The 19,815-nt window shown below is 40.6% G+C and overlaps 2 protein-coding genes across 2 annotated transcripts; one reads left to right on the forward strand and one right to left on the reverse strand.

Moving 5' to 3' along the window:
• Positions 1-47: 47 nt before the first annotated feature.
• srpra (SRP receptor subunit alpha) lies at positions 48-7,076 on the reverse strand. The gene is made up of 15 exons (XM_005927282.2): positions 6,950-7,076; positions 6,700-6,837; positions 6,318-6,401; positions 6,037-6,200; positions 4,974-5,134; positions 4,722-4,884; positions 4,254-4,404; positions 4,020-4,138; positions 3,819-3,931; positions 3,653-3,739; positions 2,578-2,750; positions 2,273-2,486; positions 1,939-2,102; positions 1,496-1,594; positions 48-1,344 (listed from the first exon to the last, which is right to left on the reverse strand). Exons 2-15 carry the CDS (start codon positions 6,820-6,822, stop codon positions 1,216-1,218), a joined length of 1,944 nt encoding a protein of 647 aa, XP_005927344.1. The 5' UTR covers positions 6,823-6,837; positions 6,950-7,076; the 3' UTR covers positions 48-1,215.
• A 3,703-nt stretch (positions 7,077-10,779) lies between these two features.
• Positions 10,780-17,970, forward strand: LOC102313967 (toll-interleukin 1 receptor (TIR) domain containing adaptor protein). The gene is made up of 4 exons (XM_042222544.1): positions 10,780-11,137; positions 11,331-11,951; positions 12,526-15,949; positions 17,649-17,970. The coding sequence occupies exons 1-3, from the start codon at positions 11,131-11,133 to the stop codon at positions 12,771-12,773; spliced, it is 876 nt and encodes a 291-aa protein (XP_042078478.1). The 5' UTR covers positions 10,780-11,130; the 3' UTR covers positions 12,774-15,949; positions 17,649-17,970.
• The last annotated feature ends 1,845 nt before the right edge of the window (positions 17,971-19,815 follow it).

Consider the following 19,815-nt stretch of genomic DNA (forward strand, 5'->3'; position numbering starts at 1 on the left):
TGTCCTGTCGTACATGCATCTCTAACACAAAGTACAACAAGCGCCACTTTACAGGCTGTCATAGCATATAGCAGCTTTATTTAGAAACTTTTACATTCTCATAAATTATCTCAAATTTTCTTTATAGTTCTCATATTGCACTACCACATTTTAAAGGGGGGCCGAAATGTTTAAAACTTCAATTTTCTCTTACAAATGATGAATGAATCAGAGGGGGAAATAAATCAAAGGGCCACAGAACTTTAATTGACCACTTAGAAGTGTAGTCTGACATCTATGGACACCTGTAAGAACAAGAAAAACCTAAACTTACAAATGGATTTCTGCTTTTCATCCACTATAAACTGGGGAATCAAAGTCTTCATGTTGTAATGGCAATGAATTAACTGTGTGTTATATAGGTGAGGAGCTCTGGGAGATGACTTTTAGATCATAACTGTTAATTTGCTCAGGAAATCTTGATGCACTGCCCTGTCGACCTTGATTTTTCTATGCCGTGATTTTCTTCTTGTTGAACACAAAAAAACATCTAACCTGATAAGTGCTGGTATTCACACCCACCCTATTGTAAATCATAAACTGTCTTCCCCACTAGACTAGTGGGGCTGCTTCTTCTTCTGCAAAGCCATGAAATTAGTGGGTAAGTATCCACATTATTGAAGTGTTAACTGAGAAGACAGGAGACAGACAGGCACTGTGGTCACTAACCTTTCCTCAGGCACAGGCAGCTGCTGAAATGTCACATCCAGCAAACACGCACTACCCGACCTCATTTAGATGAAAGAAATCTGACTGACAAATGCCAGGTAGGGAGCTTTTTTCTTTTCCAAGCTTTTACTGTGTAAACCAGTAAACCGATAGCACAGCCTAGGGTCCAAGTCAGCAATTGTATCATTTGAATGAGACTTCACCGTTTCGGAACACAAGCTGATCTGAGGTACTTTCTAAATTTGGCCCAAATGTTTAAAAATAATACAAAGGGAGGCTCCTCTGGCTTTGATGCAACACGTTCTGTCTTTTCAAATGCACACTTGTCCTTTTACTGGAAGAATAACATCCTGTGTGAGACATTTAGTTCATTCATTTGATTCCAAAAGCAGGGGGCGCAGGGCAGCAGCATGGAAACGTGGGCTATAGCGGGGCTGGAACATCTTGTGGCAGTGTGGCAAAGGCTTCTCTGCAATGATGAATAAACCAGAAGAACATGCGGCCAACTTAAGCCTTCATCAGGGCGCTGACCACAGCACGGGCGTTGAGGCTGCGCAGGTCATTGTAGGTCTGCCCCGTGCCCACAAACACAATAGGCTGGCCTGTGATGTAAGTCATGGAGATGGCAGCACCAACCTGTATAGGAGGAAGGATGACGAATGAGAAATAATGCAAATTATTCACAAGGCAGAAAGCAGCTGCAAACTAATTACCAAACTGCATTCAAACATTCTCTAAATCACAGAAATGAGATGGCCCCAATGGTAAAGTGATCAGAATAAAATACCTTGTCATCAATAGTGTCAAACTTGGTGAGAACAATTCCATCAATGAGGCGAGGCTTGTCAGACATGGAGTGGTCTGCCAGAGCCTGATTAAACTTCACCTATGGACATGAAGCAAAAGCAGAGTTGTTCAGGTACAAACTGCTGAGGAAAGAGTTCACATGTAAATCTCCAACCTAATGCTGTCTAGAGGCAGGGGTGTAACAAAACAGCAGCTTAATGCAATAGCACTGCCCTCTGCTGGACAATTGAATACATAGAATTTTTTTTTAACCTAACCAAGTTCTTTTTTAGTAGCGTTAGACACTGACTGAAAGCTCTAGCAGCAGATCGCGTGACTCATACAGATATGAACTAAACGTTGTATTACTTCAAATTGAAAATGAACTAATTATTACGTCTTATATGTACAAAAAAAATATTTCAACTTTCTGAGTGATCTTACCAGCTGATCAACTGCCTCGTTGCCCACCAGAGCCTCCCCAACAAACAGCACTAGGTCAGGCATGTTGACTGCTATAAGCTTGGCCAGCGCTGTCATTAGGGGGGCGTTGTCCTGCATACGTCCAGCAGTGTCCACCAGCACCACATCAAAGGCCTGGTTGCGGGCTACAGGGATCAAAAGTGGAAAGGTGAACAAGTGATGCTGAAATGGGTGCAATGCTAATATTAAAAGTGCCACATCCCTTCTTTAAAGCTAAGGTACAACACACTTTTCTGTGTGGCATCAACCAGCAACCCCTTACTAATGCCACAGTAGATTTTTGTTTTTTTTTTACCATAGGCAATGGCCTCCATAGCAATTCCAGCAGCATCCTTCCCATAACCCTTCTCATAAAGCTGGACTACAGGTTGTCCACCGTGCTTCTCGGGGGGATGCAGAGAGTTCAGGCGGCGCTGGTGAGTGCGGAGTTGCTCCACGGCACCAGCACGAAATGTGTCACAGGCTGCGATCAGCACAGTGAAACCATTCTCTATCAGCCAGAAGGAGATCTAGACCAAGGCAAAGGAAAGTTTACCTTTACAAGGACACGGTAAATTACTCAAATTACCAACAAGCAGAAAAATTTCAATGTCAATTCACCTTTGCCAGGTTGGTGGACTTTCCCACTCCATTGACACCACAAAATGTGATGACAAAAGGTCTTCGCTGGCTCTGTGCTTCCATGACATCTCTCAGAATATCCACTCTTCGCTTGGGTTGCAGGATCTGCACCAGTGAGTCTTGCAGGGCCTGCTTTACTGTTGAGGCCACAGCTGCGCGCGCGCGGCGCGCAGCGTCGTAGTGTTAGGTGGGGGGTTATGTGTTGCCGGGGCTGTCCTTGGCGGTTTTAATATCTCTCAGATGTTGGGGCGGAGCGGCAGGGGGAGGTACGGCGGCCTGATGGGGCGAGCCGGAGCGGCAGGCGTGATCGACACACTAGCGGACTAGCAGCAGCGGCGGACCGGAGGCAGCACACGGAGGATGAGCGTTGATAGTGAGCTGGATAGTGAGCTCGGCGGAGTTGTTGTGATTTTCAGGGGTGGTATACAGCACACATCAGCAATCACTGCGACGACGACCAACATCACACCAGCACACAGCAGCACGAGCACCACACACACACCCATCAGCTACAGTGTTCAGTGCGTTTCACCACACAGCAGCAGCGCACTAGCGATGCGCAAATGCTATTGTTCACACACACACAACAGTGGCGTTACCATGATTGTGAGTAGTTAGGCTATTCTGACATCATATTCTACAGATTGGCTAGTGTGTAATCTACTAGTATGACTACATCATTACACCATTAGGAAGTAACAATCGTAACCGTCTGACAACCATCATATAATTAACAATAAATAAAAGAAATGAATAAGTTGGAATTGCCAGTTAAGGCCAAGTATGTGAATCAAGTCAAGGGGGTCATACTGTTACAGCATTCATATCATCAGAGTAATTTTTTTAACAACAAGAGTTGCAGTTAATTGACTTTACTTATCAGTATGAGAGGCTCTGACATATACTTCATGTTTAAAATGGATTACTGTAATTTTATTACTCTTCCCAGCATGCGGACTGGTGCACTCAGAGGAAGAAGGAATATAAACATGATCCTTAAACCATACTATAAATTACAAATCAATACTTTGCTTTGTATATAATGTGTACTTACTGGTGAATGTGCCCATGACTTTGCCCTCCAGTTTTTTGGCTACAGAGTCACACAGCTGGGAGGCAATGTCGGCTGCTACATTCTTTGCTGTGTGATCAGAAAGGAGGACAATGAATACCAGACAACGAATACCAGGCTATCATGCCTTCTGCAGCTGACTTCATACCGATCAGGTGGTCCTTCATCTTCTCCAACACTGGTTCCATATCCTCCCGGGTTAAACTCTTGGAGCCCACCAGGCCCTTCAGCATCCCAAACAAACCTCCACCCTTTTTGGAACTGAAAACGAAAGAAAGAAATGCACAAATTATAGTTTAGACAACATTAAAAATGTTATTCCCGATACTCTAAAACTAATATTTCATACCTTGGCTTGCTTGTTTCTCTGATGACCACTTCCTCATCCTCTTCCTCCATCTCCTCTTCATCACTGGACTCGTATTCCACAGACAGCAAGTCTCCCTTCATGGAGGCTGGCTGCATTTCCTGAAAAACAAACGAGGAACTAAGTATGTGGCATCTCGTCACTTATTTTAATCACATTAATCTAACTGCAGATGTCTTAGGGATCTAGGTGGTTAGATTAAAGACCACTAAATACCGGATCAAATTGTGCTTCCAGGTTCTGTTCGGCACCATTTGGAGAACCATTTCCATTCTTGTCGCTGTAGTCCAGATCCCTGGTGCTGCTGCCTCCATTGTTCCAAACACGATTTTGTTTCCCCTTTGGCTTCTGAGGCTTTGGCGACTTACTGTGAGAAAGAGATCAGAATAAAATAAAAAAAAATGAGTGTCTCAACATGCTTTGCACACGAGGAAAGAAAATAATCAATTATCATCATCAAACCATGGCTCTAACACAACACAGCAGACAGTCACACACACAAGTAACACTTAATATAAGTTTTGGGGAAAAGAAAAATGAATGAATTTTAAATAATAAGGAAACAATTAAAAATAATAAACTTGGGATTCAGGACAGATTGATAATGACATCAAGATGTGTCTTTAAAACACACATCGCTCTTGGCCTGCTCTCTCTTTTACATGGAAGTATCAGCTGCTTTACCTGGGTTTTTCAGAAGCTCCTGGCCTGTGCTTACGGAAGAATTCCTCTCTGTTCTTTTGCAAGATCTCCTCAGCAGTCAGGCTCTGGTTACCATTCTCCACCATCTTCTGGCCAGAGGCTGAGGCCTTGTCTTGATCCCCTTTGGCAGGCTGAGCTGCAGGAGCTGGAAAGGATTAGAGTCAACTGAGTTTGAAATCACGTTACCCTTACCCATTTAGAGTTTGCTTTTTATAACTGAAAGAGAGCACTTACCCTCCTTTTTGGCATTTTTATTCTTCTTGCCACCCTGTTCCTTGCCTTTGTCCCCACCCTTTGTCTCAATCATTGACTTCACAGTTTTTTGAGATTTCCCAGATTGCTCAAAGGTCCGCATCCCGGCAGGGCCTCGAGCTTTACTGCTCTCCTCCGCCACACTTTTGATAAACAATTAATATATGTCAACATAGGTAATAACAAAAAGAAACTGTCAGGGATGCATCTTTCACTTTTTCTAAGTTAATAAAACAAACATACAACAAAACTATTAAATCTCACAGCTTTTTGATCATATTTCTTATGTGGCATGTAAAACAAATATTTACAAACATATTTTGGCCATTATCAAGACAGACTTGAGTTTGATTGCTGCTAAAAGAAAATTTGAATTGGCTTTATGTTCCCGAACATAAAGCAAAGGAGTTCAAGTATTTATGAGGGATGGAAAGATAGAGTGCAAGTTGGGCAGATAGTTTGATGCAGCCTCAGCAGTAACGCGGGCAAGTACGCAAACGTCCAAGTGGACCCTCATGTTAACCATCTGATGACGAAAACTGTGTCAGCGGGACCCAAGCGAACTCTAGCAGACTTGTGGAAAGTATAATCCCTGCCTATAGGGTGAAAAAGAGTGACAAGCTGTGACATCTGCAGGGGTCTCAGAGTAGAGCTGCTGCTGCTCCTGCATGTTAAAAGCTGCTGAGATGATTCAGGCATCTGGTTAGGATCTCGCCTGGGCGCCTCCCTTTGGTGGTTTTCTGGGCATGGGAGGAGACTCTAAGGTAGACTCAGAACCCGCTGGAGAGATTTATATCTTGTGCAATCGCCCAAGAACTGAAAAGTGTGGCTGGGAAGAATCACATCTGGAATGCCCTGCTTACCCTGCTGCCACCACAATCTGAATTTGGATTACCGGAAGACAATGAATGAATTGGCTTTATATTACTAATAACATTATTTGCACATAAAACCAATACACAATTTCCATGCCTACCTACAGACATTGGCCTGTGTGTTGTTTGGTACCTAAGTGCTTATTATGGAAATTATTTTGTTTCTTTACCTGAGAAGCACTTTGAAGTCATTCTCAAACTCAAAGCTGTTGTTGAGCAGCTTTAAAGCTCCTTTCTGCTCCAGCTCATTCTTATAGCGATCCCTAAAGCGAAGCTGGACGTCATTTATAAACTTGTCCACATATGTCAGCGTCAGGATCTTTTGAAAACCCACCTAGAGATGCACAGGTGAAACGAGAAAAAGGCAATGATCATAAACACATATAAAACACAAACACCTATCCCCACCTGATTTTTTTTTATTCATTCAATACTTATATGAACGACTTACCACAAAAATCAACTCAAACTCGTTGTCGAGCTTGTATTTAAGACTCAAGCCCCCATGACTAAACGAACTGTTCCCACTTCGCTCCTGAAAAAAAAGAACATCAACAGCATGTAAACGGGAGCTTTTGCTACTGCAGCTATCGCTGTGTGTGTGTTTTCAACCACCTAAATTACGTCACTATAGCACAGGAAATATTAAACTTATATATGAATGAGTGGTATGCGGGGGGGCACACAGTCCAGAAGAAGCTTATTTAGTTGATCGCTACGCCATAAGCTAGTGCTAGCATTAGCTACCCGCTAGTGCTAGCATTAGCTGGCCCCTTGTTACAGAGAGCTGGATAAAAAGACAACAGCCACAAGCAGCTAGCCGTGAGGCTCACCTGAAGGATCACCGAGCGGATCAAAGCGTTGACCGGCCCCGTGAAGGATTCAGTGACACCGGCTCCCTGAAAACACCACAACACTATCCCCCCTTTGCTGAAGATGGTGAAGAAGTCTAGCATCTTCTAAGCACGTACCTGGTTTAAACACAGACAGATATGTGGATAAAAGCAAAAGAGAGCCCTGGGTTTATAAAATACAGTGTCGTTTTAACGGCTCCTGCCTGCCATTCAGAACACGAACTCTTACCGGATAATACTTAAACTGATAATAAATGCCCCAGGAGTGAAACCCACTACCAGTGAAAAAACTGTTTTAGACACGTCAGAGGCACGATCAGGAAGTGATGTTGACTTCCGGCATTTTTTTTTTTTGCTGAGGTTTGCGCTTGCGCAGTGTTCATTTCAATGAACCGGTAGTGTTTTCCTGTGTATTTTACCAGTACCAATGCCAATATTTTTTACCAGTTACCTGTAAAAATAATTTGTATTGGGCCTGTCTCTTTAGGTCAATTCTGTTGTTTAAATGTGTTATAGGCTATAAAAATAACTAAATAAATACATTAATGAATAAATGAATACATGATTTATTCATTCATGTGATTTTATCATAATAATAATAATAATAATAATAATAATAATAATAATAATAATAATAAAAAAAAAGGGCACGTTGAGATGTATTTTTTCATTCCCAAAATATAATTTATCTAAAGCAATTAAGTGGGTTATATACTAAACTTAGAGGTTACAAACAACATCAACAAACAGGTTACAAACAACAGCGTCAATCCCATACCAACGACAGCACTGGTTTAATACCAGCGATCCACCCATCTCTTATGTATCGGGGGGGGGGGGGGGGGGGGGGGGGGGGGTTCTCTGGAGCAAAGAGGAATGAAAGCCAGTAGAAGCAAGACAGATTACATGTCCGAATGAGAATGAGGCGAGTGTAACTGTGAAGCTGTAGGAATAGAGGTACTGAAGGCAGATGAGTTCTAATTCCTGGGGTCAACCATCTAAAACAACAGACAGTGCATAAGAGAGGTCAAGAAAAGTACAGGAAATGTGGAATGGGTGGAGACAAGTGTCAGTGGAGATTTGTGGCAAGAGGATTTCAGCAAGCGAGGAAAGTAAAGGTTTGTAAATTAGAAGTGAGACCTGCTATGATGTATGGTTTGGAGATGGGGGCACTGACAAAAAGTTGATGTTAAGACTTTCATTGGGCGTGACCAGGGCGGACAGGATTAGAAATGAGTTCATCAGAGGAACAGCTCAGGCTGGAAGCTTTGGAGACAATGTGAAAAAAAGCTAGGCTGAGGTAGTTTGGACATATACAGAGATAGTGGAGGTAAGAGCTGAAATGAGGCAGATGAACCAACCTGCCATTTATTAAAATGTAAAAAAAAGCATAAAAAAAATATAATAAATATATATATATATATATATATATATATATATATATATATATATATATATATATATATATATATATGTACAAATTCCCTGCTCACCCCCTTAAAGCTCAGGTCCTCTATCAGAGGCCTGGGTGCTTGAGGGTCCTGCGCAGTATCTTAGCTGCCTAGGACTGCGCTCTTCTGGACAGAGATCCCTGTATAATTGGTCTATTGTGGAAAGTATAATCCTGCCTATAGGGTGAAAAAGAGTGACAAGCTGTGACATCTGCGTGTTCTCTCTCTCTCTCTCTCCTCTCTCTCTCTCTCTCTCTCTCTCTCTCTCTCTCTCTCTCTCTCTCTCTCTCTCTCTTATCTATATATATATATATATATATTATTATATATATATAATATATATATATATATATATATATATATATATATATATATATATATATATATATATATATATATATATATATATATCTTATATATATATATATATATATATATATATGTGTGTATATATATTAACAGACATACGACAAAAAGAGAAACAAAAGAAGTAAATATGAAACCACCAAGAGGAAACAGCTGGGTTAAGTTAACCAGCAAAAATTCCCCTACAGTTCCCTGAGTACTCAGCATAAGCTACTACCTAAAGAGAAATTTCAGGTAAATAATTGTGTTATTTGATAGTAATAATATAGGCCGAAGACAGGACAATTAAAATCTAAGCTAATCTAAGTCCAATTAAAGAAAAAGTCCTCAAATTAAGGTCCAGAAGTATTATTGTTTTATAATATTTTCGGTTATTACAAAGTAACACATAATTCAATATAATATATATTGAGGTAGCCTAATAGTTGTATCAGTGTCTGTATGTAGTCAAACAACAGGCTCTCAAATAAAAGAAAAAACATTCAGTTAAATAATACTTTGAACTATGCTTATTATTTCCCCATGAACTCGAGAATTCTATAATAATAGAATAATAATAAAATTGAACAATGTTCTTTTACATTCAAAATTAAAATAAATGAGCTTTTGTCATAAAAAAATGTTTCATTTAAAAAGGGAAAGAGAAGTTTCTTCATCTTCTTTATCCTCAGTCACATCAAGAATTATTAAGAACAGCTTTTACCGACCGCTTTTCTCTCTCTGTTGCTTTTACTTTTGTCTTTGGACTTCTGCGTTTCATCTCCTCTCAGACTTCTCTGTTTGCACACACACATGTTCGCAGGGTTGCACTGAAGAAACTAAATGATTGGCTGAGTAGCTTCATGTGTGATGAGTTACAATGCACGTGATTGGTCTGTATGTTTCCTATGTGCATACATGTAGTACTACAAACTGTACTGTAAATATACAAGAAAACTGTTTCTCTACAGGTTCTAGGGCCTAGGAAATTATATGCTGTTGATGGCGATAGAAATTAAACCTTCACCCATAAATTCCCAGTTTAACACAGTGTAGTAAAAATACTAAATAGACAAGATAGTGCTGGCTCATCCTTTTTATCTGTCTTTCTTCTCCTTATTCTTTATCTCTTCTATCTATCAGTGTGGGTGTTTGTGAGATACCAACACTTGTGATTCAGTCCATCACACTACTTTTTTTTTTTTTTTGGCCTTACCTGTTTTCGCTGTTTCCAGATTCCTGGATCTCCTGATGTGCATAACTAATAAAGAGAGTTTTATCTGTGGAGAGAAATTTTCTGGATTTGGAAAAATTGTGAGTAATACAAAATTTTTGCTGATTTTCACATTAGGTGTGAACTTGACCAGATTTCAACAAAAATTAAATCAGGTGGAACTGTTATTGGTATCTACCATCAAAGAAAAAAAAAATGAAAATAATGAAAATAATGGATGCTAGACTGCTAACAGACAGACAGAACTGATTACAAACTCCATTTCCAGGGGAGATTAACCAAACCAAAGTAACTATTTTACTGACTGAAACTCTGAAACATGTATAGATGTGTAATGATGAGTTACTTTGCTTTTTAAAATCTTTAAAATCTTTTTTCTTTTTAGTTTTTACTGGCTAGCTATTACCATATTTTTTCAGTTACTTTAAATGATTAGAGAATTCATGTTCTGGGACTTGAGACAACCCAAAAATGCCAATATCCTTAAAGTGTAACAAAAGGTGGCATAGCAGAAGGGAAAAAAGTGTGAAAGCTCATGCCTCTGAGGGGCAAAAAAGTACATGGTATCATTTTACAGTGGTTGCTATGCGGGCAGATGCACGAAACCCGCCCACCTCTGGTGCACTCATATGGACCCTTCTACTCAAATTTTAATAGACCAATTATACTGAAATTTTCCCACACTTCAAAAATGCTGAAATGTGGGAAAAGCCCAAATGAGGGTTCCCCCCCCCCCACCACAATTAACATAGTACAGGACTTTTTTTTCATAAATAACGTGTGTGTGTTGGGGGGGGGTTGAGGCTTACTGTCACCCCAAACTTCCTCTTGTTTAAATATATAACAGTGGTTTTATTAACTTCCTTCATGGTGAAGCTGGAAATGCAAACCATAGTAACACATGGATTACAGAAATAGATTTGTGGACATGGTTAGGCCTATTAACATTTCCCACCTTGTCTTCATGCTTCCCACTTCATTTTGTTCTTTATGAGATCAGTTTTTTCTATCATATTGTTTAAAAAAAAGCAAAATATTTTTTTTGGACAAATGTCAGTTTACAGCGATGAATAAGGTGATCAGTGAAGTCTGACAGTTTTTGCATTTGAAATTCGACTGCACATTCTGAGACATCCCTTCCAGCTGTCTCTAACTTCCTCATTTTATGGTGATATCAGTGACTTTCTCTTTGCTGCTATTGTGTGAGTTAGCTTTTCGGCTACAGCCTCGGGTTGCGATGTTTTTAAAGAGTGGAGAAATTGGATTTTTAGAAGCTCCCACCGATGGAATTCAACACTATCTATTTATCTATCACTATCTATATCTATTTGTCAGAAGTACTTTGGATACGATTTGAACAACCATGACGACCTCAGCAACATGCACGGTAAGTAAAACGTTCTGGTCACTTTTTTCAGTGTAAATCTGATCAGAATCCTTTTGAGGATTTGTTTGTGCACGTGTGACAAAAATATCTACTGTTATTCACACGATTTTTCATAAGTTGTGTGGAATGTCAGGAAATCTTTATACTTAAAAAGAAAAACAAATCGACCTTAAAATCTTTTTGTTTCCTTTAGGTTGGTTCCAGAAACTCTTGAAATCGAGAGGATCTTTATCAAAGCAACACAATAAAGAAGCCACAAAAGGTTCAGTGTCTTCTGTTAGTGGTGCATTAACATCATCCTCATCTACATTACCATCGTGCGCTTCGTCGTCGCTGTCATCATCACCCGGGGGGACCCCCTCAAAACCACGGCAGCTGCCTACTGTTCTCAGTTGTGAGTTGAGATGGAAAAGAAAGTATGACCTATTTGTTTGTCACAGCAGCGCCCAAAGTGACATTGAAGAGGCCACACGCCTGGTCTCCTTCCTTGAGGATTCGCCCCGCAGCCTCAGATGCTTTCTATGGCAGAGGGACGCCTGTCCAGGAGGTGCAGTTTGCACCGAGTTTTGTCAGGCAGTGGAGAACAGTCACTTACGAGCTCTGCTTATCACTCCTAATTTTGTTCAGGATGATTGGTGTAATTATATGATGCACCAGGTACTGACAGAGGGACCCATGTCCAATAGGATGATTCCTCTGCTTCACAGCCTGTCCCACTCTCAGTACCCTAAGGAGCTGAAGTTCTACTACTACATTGACCTGAGCAGGAACCCCATCCAAGCCTATACGCTTGTCAACAGGACGGTACTCCAGTGTAAGTAATGAGAAGAGAGTGATACGAACACGAGCTGAGATCAGTCATGCCATGTTTAAAACGATATTTGTTTAAATCAGCTGGGAATCACAGACTGATTTAACACATCACAAATCAAAGTGATGTGCTGTGGTAAACTCCTCATCCTGATTCTCATACTTAAATGTTTCAGGTCATCAAACAAATTTTAATATTAGATAAAGATAATCCAAATTAATAGAAAATACAATTCTTAAGTGATTCTGTCATTTATCAAAGGTACAGCGATAACCTTTTCTAGGTTATTATTTAGAAAAAATGTTCTCCTCATAAATATATATTGATTAGTGTTTGACTACAGCTTCTAAAAGATTGATGCGTTTTCATAAACTTCAAATGAATTTATTAAAAATGCACAGGAGCGTGCTCAAGTTTGTGGAAGCCTTCATGTTTGTTTTACCCAACACTTTACTTGTAAATCTTCTTTTATATCCAACTAGCAAAAAAAGAGAAAAGAAATAAAAGGGTCATCTGCATGAATCAGTTCTCTGGGTGAGATAATATCTTTAAAAACATTCCTTTGTTCTTTCTTCAGACCTGGAGGACCTGGTTAAAAAAGAGGTGACTCATAATTTCCAGATGAGTGGCTCTAGCAGTGGATTAGATGGAGCAGACAGCTCAAAAGAAGACAAGCTGATGTCCCAGCACAGCCCTGCTGGGACTGCTATTCCACTGGAAGTGATGCGAAAGAGCCATAAACACTTTAGTGGCATTTCCTGTGATCAGCAGCAGCAGCAATTAAAGAATATGACGCAGGAAGGGAGAAACTTAGCTACTGACTGACCTCCGTTTTAGTGTTCCTTTTATCACAGCATGCGGTTATTGCTTTTTTAACACTGGATATGTGGCAGAACAATAAAAATGATCAGCATGGGAATTCAATTTTCCTGTCACAGCTTGTGAACTATAGTGTGAGTGCGCAAGATATTTAAATGTAAACATTAAAGGCGTTTGTGTTTGTAGTCTCAGCTTTGTAATGAGAGGAGGTTGTCTTTTCCACTAGGTGGTGTATTCTACTGCAAATTCCGACAATAGAGAGTACCAGTGAGAAAACATGAATGGGTCATATCATGAGGTCTGTGTGTGGGTTGTGTATGAGAAAGGGAAATACCCACCCATTACAAACTGATGACAGTGGTATGACATTTGAACTGGGCTTCGAGTGATAACACAGGGAATGTAATTCCTTTTTAGGAAAAAAAACCCCACACTTCTTTCTTCATTTTAAATTAAATATTTCTTTAGACTTATCATCTTTTGCTGTTAGTATTTCTGCCAACCTGCCAACCATTGTTTCTTGTTTGGAATTGCAGTGCATGGGTGTATTTGAACGTGTGTTGTCCAGACTGTATCTTCCTGACACTTGGACAGTGTCAGACAGCACCAGGTCCGGTCCAACTATAACTAATGAATAAATAGTTGAAACAAAGTCTGATCAAGTTGAAAATTTGTTGTGAACCCCTATCGTCGTTCCAAGGGAGCTTTCACTTCTCCTTGGCAGACTTCACTATTCATTAAGCATAACAAACAACAGGTTTTAGATAGCTGACATTAAGTTTAGTCCACTCATCGTGGAATATGAAGTATTCACAGTATCAAGTGGAGAACAATGTGTGATGTTTTTTTTTTTTTTTCCAAAAAGCAGACAGGGCTTATATTCCCTTTACAAGGAATCGTTTGCACTGAAGATGTACTACTGTGTTCTGTTCCTCACTCTTCCCCAACCTCCTAAACAACAGCAGACATTTAGCGCTGCAAACAGAGATCCCTTATAATCGGCTATTCCGTGCCAAGCCAACGTTGCAACATAAAAATTTAGACTAATCTCTAAAAGGAACAGATGTTCTATGAAGCCTTTGTTGTTACCAAATCCTTGAGCATGCGCATGTGTACGCACACACACATTCAGATGTAGTTATGTGAATGGCTGTTAACGTCAGACAAAACACGTGTCACATTTCACATACGTAATGTAAAAAGCAAGCTAAACTAACGAACTGTGGCCCTATAAATGGTCTGATCACGATCGCTAATGAATGCCAGCAAATTGCAGAATGTAAGCTGAATTCTGTTTTCTCATGCTGTGCTCTGCTGTGCCGTGTTAGCTAACGTTAAGGCACAGCATTGTTGGACTTGGACATGAATTCTCAATTAATGTGAGAATTTAATCAAGCTGTTTATCAGAGAGGAAGCATATTTGAGCGCTAGCCTAACATTAGCTGCCATAATGTTAGCTTATAGCCACCTGTTGCTGTTTAGCTGCTTCATTGTCGTGATTCCAGATGTCTAATCTTCTGACACTAAGTAATTGTGACAATATTCTGAATACATAAGCATTTTAATGTATCCTTTTGTGTGTAAGAGCCCTGACTTCGGTTCAGGTAATGGCACTTGAAGCGAGTAGTATATTTATGAGTACAGTATTCTTTTTTTTTTTCAGCTCAGGAGGCAGAGCAGATCATCTACCAATCGGTTGGTGGTTTGATCCCTGCCTGCTCCTGTCTACATGCCAAATATCCTTGGGCAAGATAATAAACCGAAGTAGCTCTGTGATGCATCCATCAGGGTATGAATGTGTGTGAATGTTAGATAGCAAGCAGTTCTGCATAGAAATAGTGCTTGTATAACTGGCTGTGAATAGGTGAATTAAGCATGTTGTTTATAAAGCACCTTGCTTCAGGACAGTATAAATGTTCCATATATCAATCAGTGTTAGACTAAAATCTGCCAAAATATAAAAGGTTTCCTTTGTTTATAAAGACAAAACATGATTTGATTAGATTGACATGTGACACTGCAAGGCAGTGGTTTATATTGTTGCCTCACAGATATGTGTACCCTGTGTTCTAATCCACTAGACCTATTTTAGGCTCACTAAAATTTGACAGCTTAAAATAGGATCATATTTGCCTGTGTGTTCTTACTGGGAGTGTGCATGGTTTCACTGTGCCTTTGTGAGTTTATAGGTGCGATTGTGAGTGGAAACAGTTATCTGTGTTAGCCCCACACAGGATGTACCCCACCTCTTTCATGATTAGAGCTGGGATAGATTCAACATGTCATATCCCTCACCTCGAACTGACCTTGAATTGGGTAAGTGGAAGGAAATGTTTTTGGTTTTCGATGAATAATACTGATAAATGACTAAAATGCTCATCCACTTGTCTAAAGACTAAAACTGAAAACAGTGACTGTGGTTTGGTGTGGAAAAGCCCCCGAACATGCAAGTTGAGTGTCATCATCCCACAAATTTCAACACCAAGAAAGATGTAAAGGAGAGCGCAGAGTTTAGGTCTCTTAATAGCAAGCAGTGTGTTTTAGATCACTATCGTTGGGAGAGCGTTGAGCTTTAAGTCCCCTTGGTGGTCTGTACAGTGTGCGGTGGCACTGACCTGGATCTTTCTGCCTGTGATGAGTGAGTTCAGCTGGCTGTGCTACAGCGATGAAGCAGCTGGGTTACAGATAAACATTTTCGTGGTTTCAGTGAGACTGGTGAACATACTGAGCCATAAGAAATGAGAATCACTTACAGTACAGTAGCTTTATAGACAAAATAAAAGACGGAAGTCTTTCCTTCCTTACCATTGTTGCCAAGATGCCTGCTCAAAGGGGGAAGGGGGACGTATGATTTTTGGAGTTTACTGTGGAGTCTTTACCACCATGAGGCAACTGTTGTGATTTGATGCTACATAAAAAATGTTATTGAATTGAATTAAAGCCACATAATAAACACCGTTATTCATTAACTTATCTGCCACTGTGTTTTTTTAATTGTTTCACCAGCAGCATTAAGTTTATAACATGAACATCTAGTTTTATTGCACTTTGGCCTATTTCTGTGTTTATGATTTCACTATACCCTCTCCCCAGTGTGAAACAAGGAAGAAAGATAAAGCTTCTATGCAGCTACTTCTTCTACATAACATTTAAAAGTCTAATTCAGGATCCCGTTTGCTATTGTATAAGATAAGATAAGATAACCTTTATTAGTCCCACACGTGGGAAATTTGTTTTGTCACAGCAGGAAGTGGACAGTGCAAAAGTTATGAGGCAAAAATTAGAATACAATAAGAATAAATACAGTACACAACTGTACAGAATAGAATAAAATACTATATACAGTAGAATAAAATAAAATAAATATACAATAAGATAAAAATAGAATACAAATACAAATACTATATACAACTGAGTAAAAATACAACGATGACAGAAAGGATTATTGCACTTAGTATTATTGCATATGTATGGATGTGTGTGCTTGATCAGTTAAAGTCTTTATTATGGAGTCTGACAGCAGTGGGGAGGAAAGACCTGCGAAATCTCTCCGTCCCACACCGTGGGTGCCGCAGTCTCCCACTGAAGGAGCTGCTCAGTGCTGTCACAGTCTGCTGCATGGGGTGGGAGATGTTGTCCAACAGGGATGACAGCTTAGCCGCCGTTCTCCTGTCACTCACCACCTCCACTGGGTCCAGAGGGCATCCTAGAACAGAGCTGGCCCTTCGGATCACCCTGTTCAGTCTCTTCCTGTCCCCAGCAGAGATGCTGCCGCCCCAGCAGACCACACCATAAAAGATAGCAGAAGCCACAACAGAGTCATAGAAGGTCTTCAGGAGTGGGCCCTCCACTCCAAACGACCTGAGTCTCCGCAGCAGGTACAGCCTGCTCTGCCCTTTCCTGTAGAGGGCGTCTGAGTTATGAGTCCAGTCCAGTCTATTGTTCAGATGAACACCAAGGTACCTGTAGCTGTCCACAGCCTCAATGTCCATACCTTGGATGTTCAGTGGTTGCAGTGGAGAATGCTTGTGCCTGCGGAAGTCTACCACCAGTTCCTTGGTTTTACTGGCGTTGATCTGGAGGTAGTTCAGCTGGCACCAGTCCACAAAGTCTTGGGTCAGACCTCTGTACTCCTTGTCGTCCCCATCAGTGATGAGGCCGACTATTGCAGAGTCATCAGAGAACTTCTGCAGGAAGCACTGGGTGGAATTGTGGGAGAAGTCTGCAGTGTAGATGGTGAAGAGGAACGGAGCCAGAACCGTTCCCTGTGGGGCCCCCGTACTGCAGACGACCCTGTCCGACACACAGCCCTGAGTCCTCACATACTGTGGTCGGTCGGTGAGGTAGTCCAGGATCCAGGTAGTGAGGTGATGGTCCACTCCAGAGTTCACCAGCTTGTCCTTTAGAACCGAGGGAAGAATAGTGTTGAAGGCACTGGAGAAATCAAAGAACATGATTCTCACAGTGCTTCCAGCGGTCTCCAGGTGAGCGAGGGAACGATGTAGGAGGTGAATGACGGCATCATCCGCTCCAATGCCAGGCTGGTAGGCAAACTGAAGTGGGTCCAGTGATGAGCTTATTAGGCGCCGAAGCTGAGCCAGGACCAACCGCTCCAGGGTCTTCATCAGGTGGGATGTCAGAGCCACCGGCCTGTAGCTGTTGAGGTCCTTGGGGCGTGAAGTCTTTGGCACTGGTACAACACAGGAGGTTTTCCAGAGCTGTGGGACTCTTCCCAACCTCAGGCTCAGGTTGAAGAGGTGCTCCATCACCCCACACAGTTGGTCCGCGCAGGACCTGACGACCCTCGAGCTGATGCCATCTGGACCCGCTGCCTTCTTGCCATTAATCCTCCTCAGTTCCCTCCTAACCTGGGTGGTTGAGGAATTCTTGGGCATTGTTGGGAAAATAATTCTGACATCCACTTAAGAAAGACTGCACACAATCTATCTTATACTGAGTCAGACATGATTAATGACGAGCTAAACTTGATGATGGAACTGGACAAATAAAGTCGTAAAGGAGCGACGCTTTCGTTTAAAGAACCCAATGAATGTTCGTTGCCAAGAGATATAGAAGATGTTCAGACTGTGGTTTCTCAAATCTACATAATTAAACATCTATGTTCTAAAATCAAACAAGGAATTATGAGTTTTCTAAGGAAAAACTAAACCAACCAGTAACCGTCGTGGGTCGACCGTGGTTTGTGGGGCGACCGTGGTTCAGGGGGTTGGGAAGCTCATCTTGTAACTGGAAGGTTACTGGTTTGATCCTCTGCTCTGTCTGTCTTGGTCTTTGTGTCCTTGGGCAAAACACTTCACCTACCGATGGCGTGATATGGCAGCCTCGCTTCTGTCAGTTTGCCCCAGGGCAGCTGTGGCTACGACTATAGCTTGCCTCCACCAGTGTGTGAATGCAAGAGTGAATGAATAGCGGAATTGTAAAGCGCTTTGAGTGTTTCGAAAAGCGCTATATAAATGCAATCCATTATTATTAACCCAACAGAAGCGCTGATCTTTTCTTTTTTATGTTTTAGTCTGTTACTTATGGCAGACTACACCATGCTGTTACTTACAGATAAAAAATATGTCTCTCTAAATGTTGGTACCTGTACAAAAAATGTAAAGACGAGTTCATCAGGTACCCTTCAACAGTAACTCCATCTAATTCACCCCACAGGCGGGATCAACCTGTATAGAATATATGAGGCTATTTCAGCTTCTTTTGGTGAGAGTGAGAATCAAATGTCCTACTACTTGAACAAAACAATTTCAAAAGATAGTGGCTGTCATTGTATTATGTAATATTTCCCCAGTATTTGTTTGGTATCTCTTTCAAGGAAACAACAAATATCTGGCATCAGATCTTTGACTCATCTGAGTTATGTCTAGCTGATATAAGATTATTTGTGTTACTAATTAACTTATTTCCAGATGTTGTTGTGAGAACAAGAAGTGCAGAGGAAGGGACATTGCAACATAAGAAACATTATTTGTCTTGCCACAGAGTAACCTCCCTTGGAGACTCTGTATCTGGGTGTGTCTTTTGTCGCTACTAAACAACTTCCTAGGAAAACATGGTACAAGGGATAGGTTATTTCAAATCCATGATGACATCATAAATGACTGGAAAATCATTCTCCATGAATGATTACCATTACGAACTCTAGCTTCTGCCAGTACAGTTTCACGTGAAATTGTATTTCATATCACAAAGTAGTTAACAATGTCTCATAAAAAGTGTGTTTATAACTGTGTGCAGTGTGCGTCAGCATAGAGGGTTGGAAATATTGAATTGAATCATTGGGCATTCATGAATCCGTGGTATTTGGATGTGTCTGAAACTGCCTGGATTAATGCTCATTATTAATGAACTGCAAAGGCAGCCAAGACTCAAAACTTTCCACTGACACGCTCCTGATTGTGTTAAAAAAAGAAACGAGACGATGCTCACTGAAAGCAGAAATGTAGGCTTAAGGACAAAGCTTGACACAAACTGGTGTTTCTTGCTGTGATAGTAAAGATGGGAAAAGTGAACTGAAATTTGAGTTTGGTCAGAATACACTATTATGTAGCGTGACTGAGAGCAACATGCTAATTATCCAAAACCAAGAGTTAATGTTTGACAGATTAAAGTAAAACTCATTATGATTTGATGACACATCTATAGAATAAGATAAGATAAGATAAGATAAGATAAGATAAGATAAGATTGATCCCACGACGGGGAAATTTTTTGCGTTACAGATATCAGAAGGAAATACAAAAATACAAAAAAGTACAATCAATGAAAAAAAAAGTAAGATAATACACTATATATAATAGCATACACAGTAAGTGATTATGGATATGGTTGGAAATATGCAAGTGTAACGCTAAGTTATTTAAAGGACTAGTTTATGTCAATGGATGAATTTACTGACTGACGCGCAGAAGAAATAGTTCTTTATGGAGCCTAGATGGTGTGAATGATGAGACCAAAGACTGTCATGTCTTGTACCAAAAATATATTGAGTAAATAGGGGAAAGGGGAAATGGAACAAAATATTTAA

Source organism: Haplochromis burtoni, unplaced genomic scaffold (genome assembly GCF_018398535.1).
Source record: "Haplochromis burtoni strain Fernald_Lab_line unplaced genomic scaffold, NCSU_Asbu1 Contig_88, whole genome shotgun sequence".
NCBI classification, from domain to species: Eukaryota; Metazoa; Chordata; class Actinopteri; order Cichliformes; family Cichlidae; genus Haplochromis; species Haplochromis burtoni.

Coding starts and splice junctions, on each gene's coding strand:
- srpra (XM_005927282.2), bottom strand. CDS start 6,822: ATGCTAGACTTCTTCACCATCTTCAGCAAAGGGGGGATAGTGTTGTGG. Junction 3,740..3,818: donor GATGAAGGACCACCTGATCG/GTATGAAGTCAG, acceptor CTGATCACACAG/CAAAGAATGTAGCAGCCGAC. Junction 2,751..3,652: donor AGTCATGGGCACATTCACCA/GTAAGTACACAT, acceptor GCGCGCGCGCAG/CTGTGGCCTCAACAGTAAAG.
- LOC102313967 (XM_042222544.1), top strand. Junction 11,952..12,525: donor CAACAGGACGGTACTCCAGT/GTAAGTAATGAG, acceptor TTCTTTCTTCAG/ACCTGGAGGACCTGGTTAAA.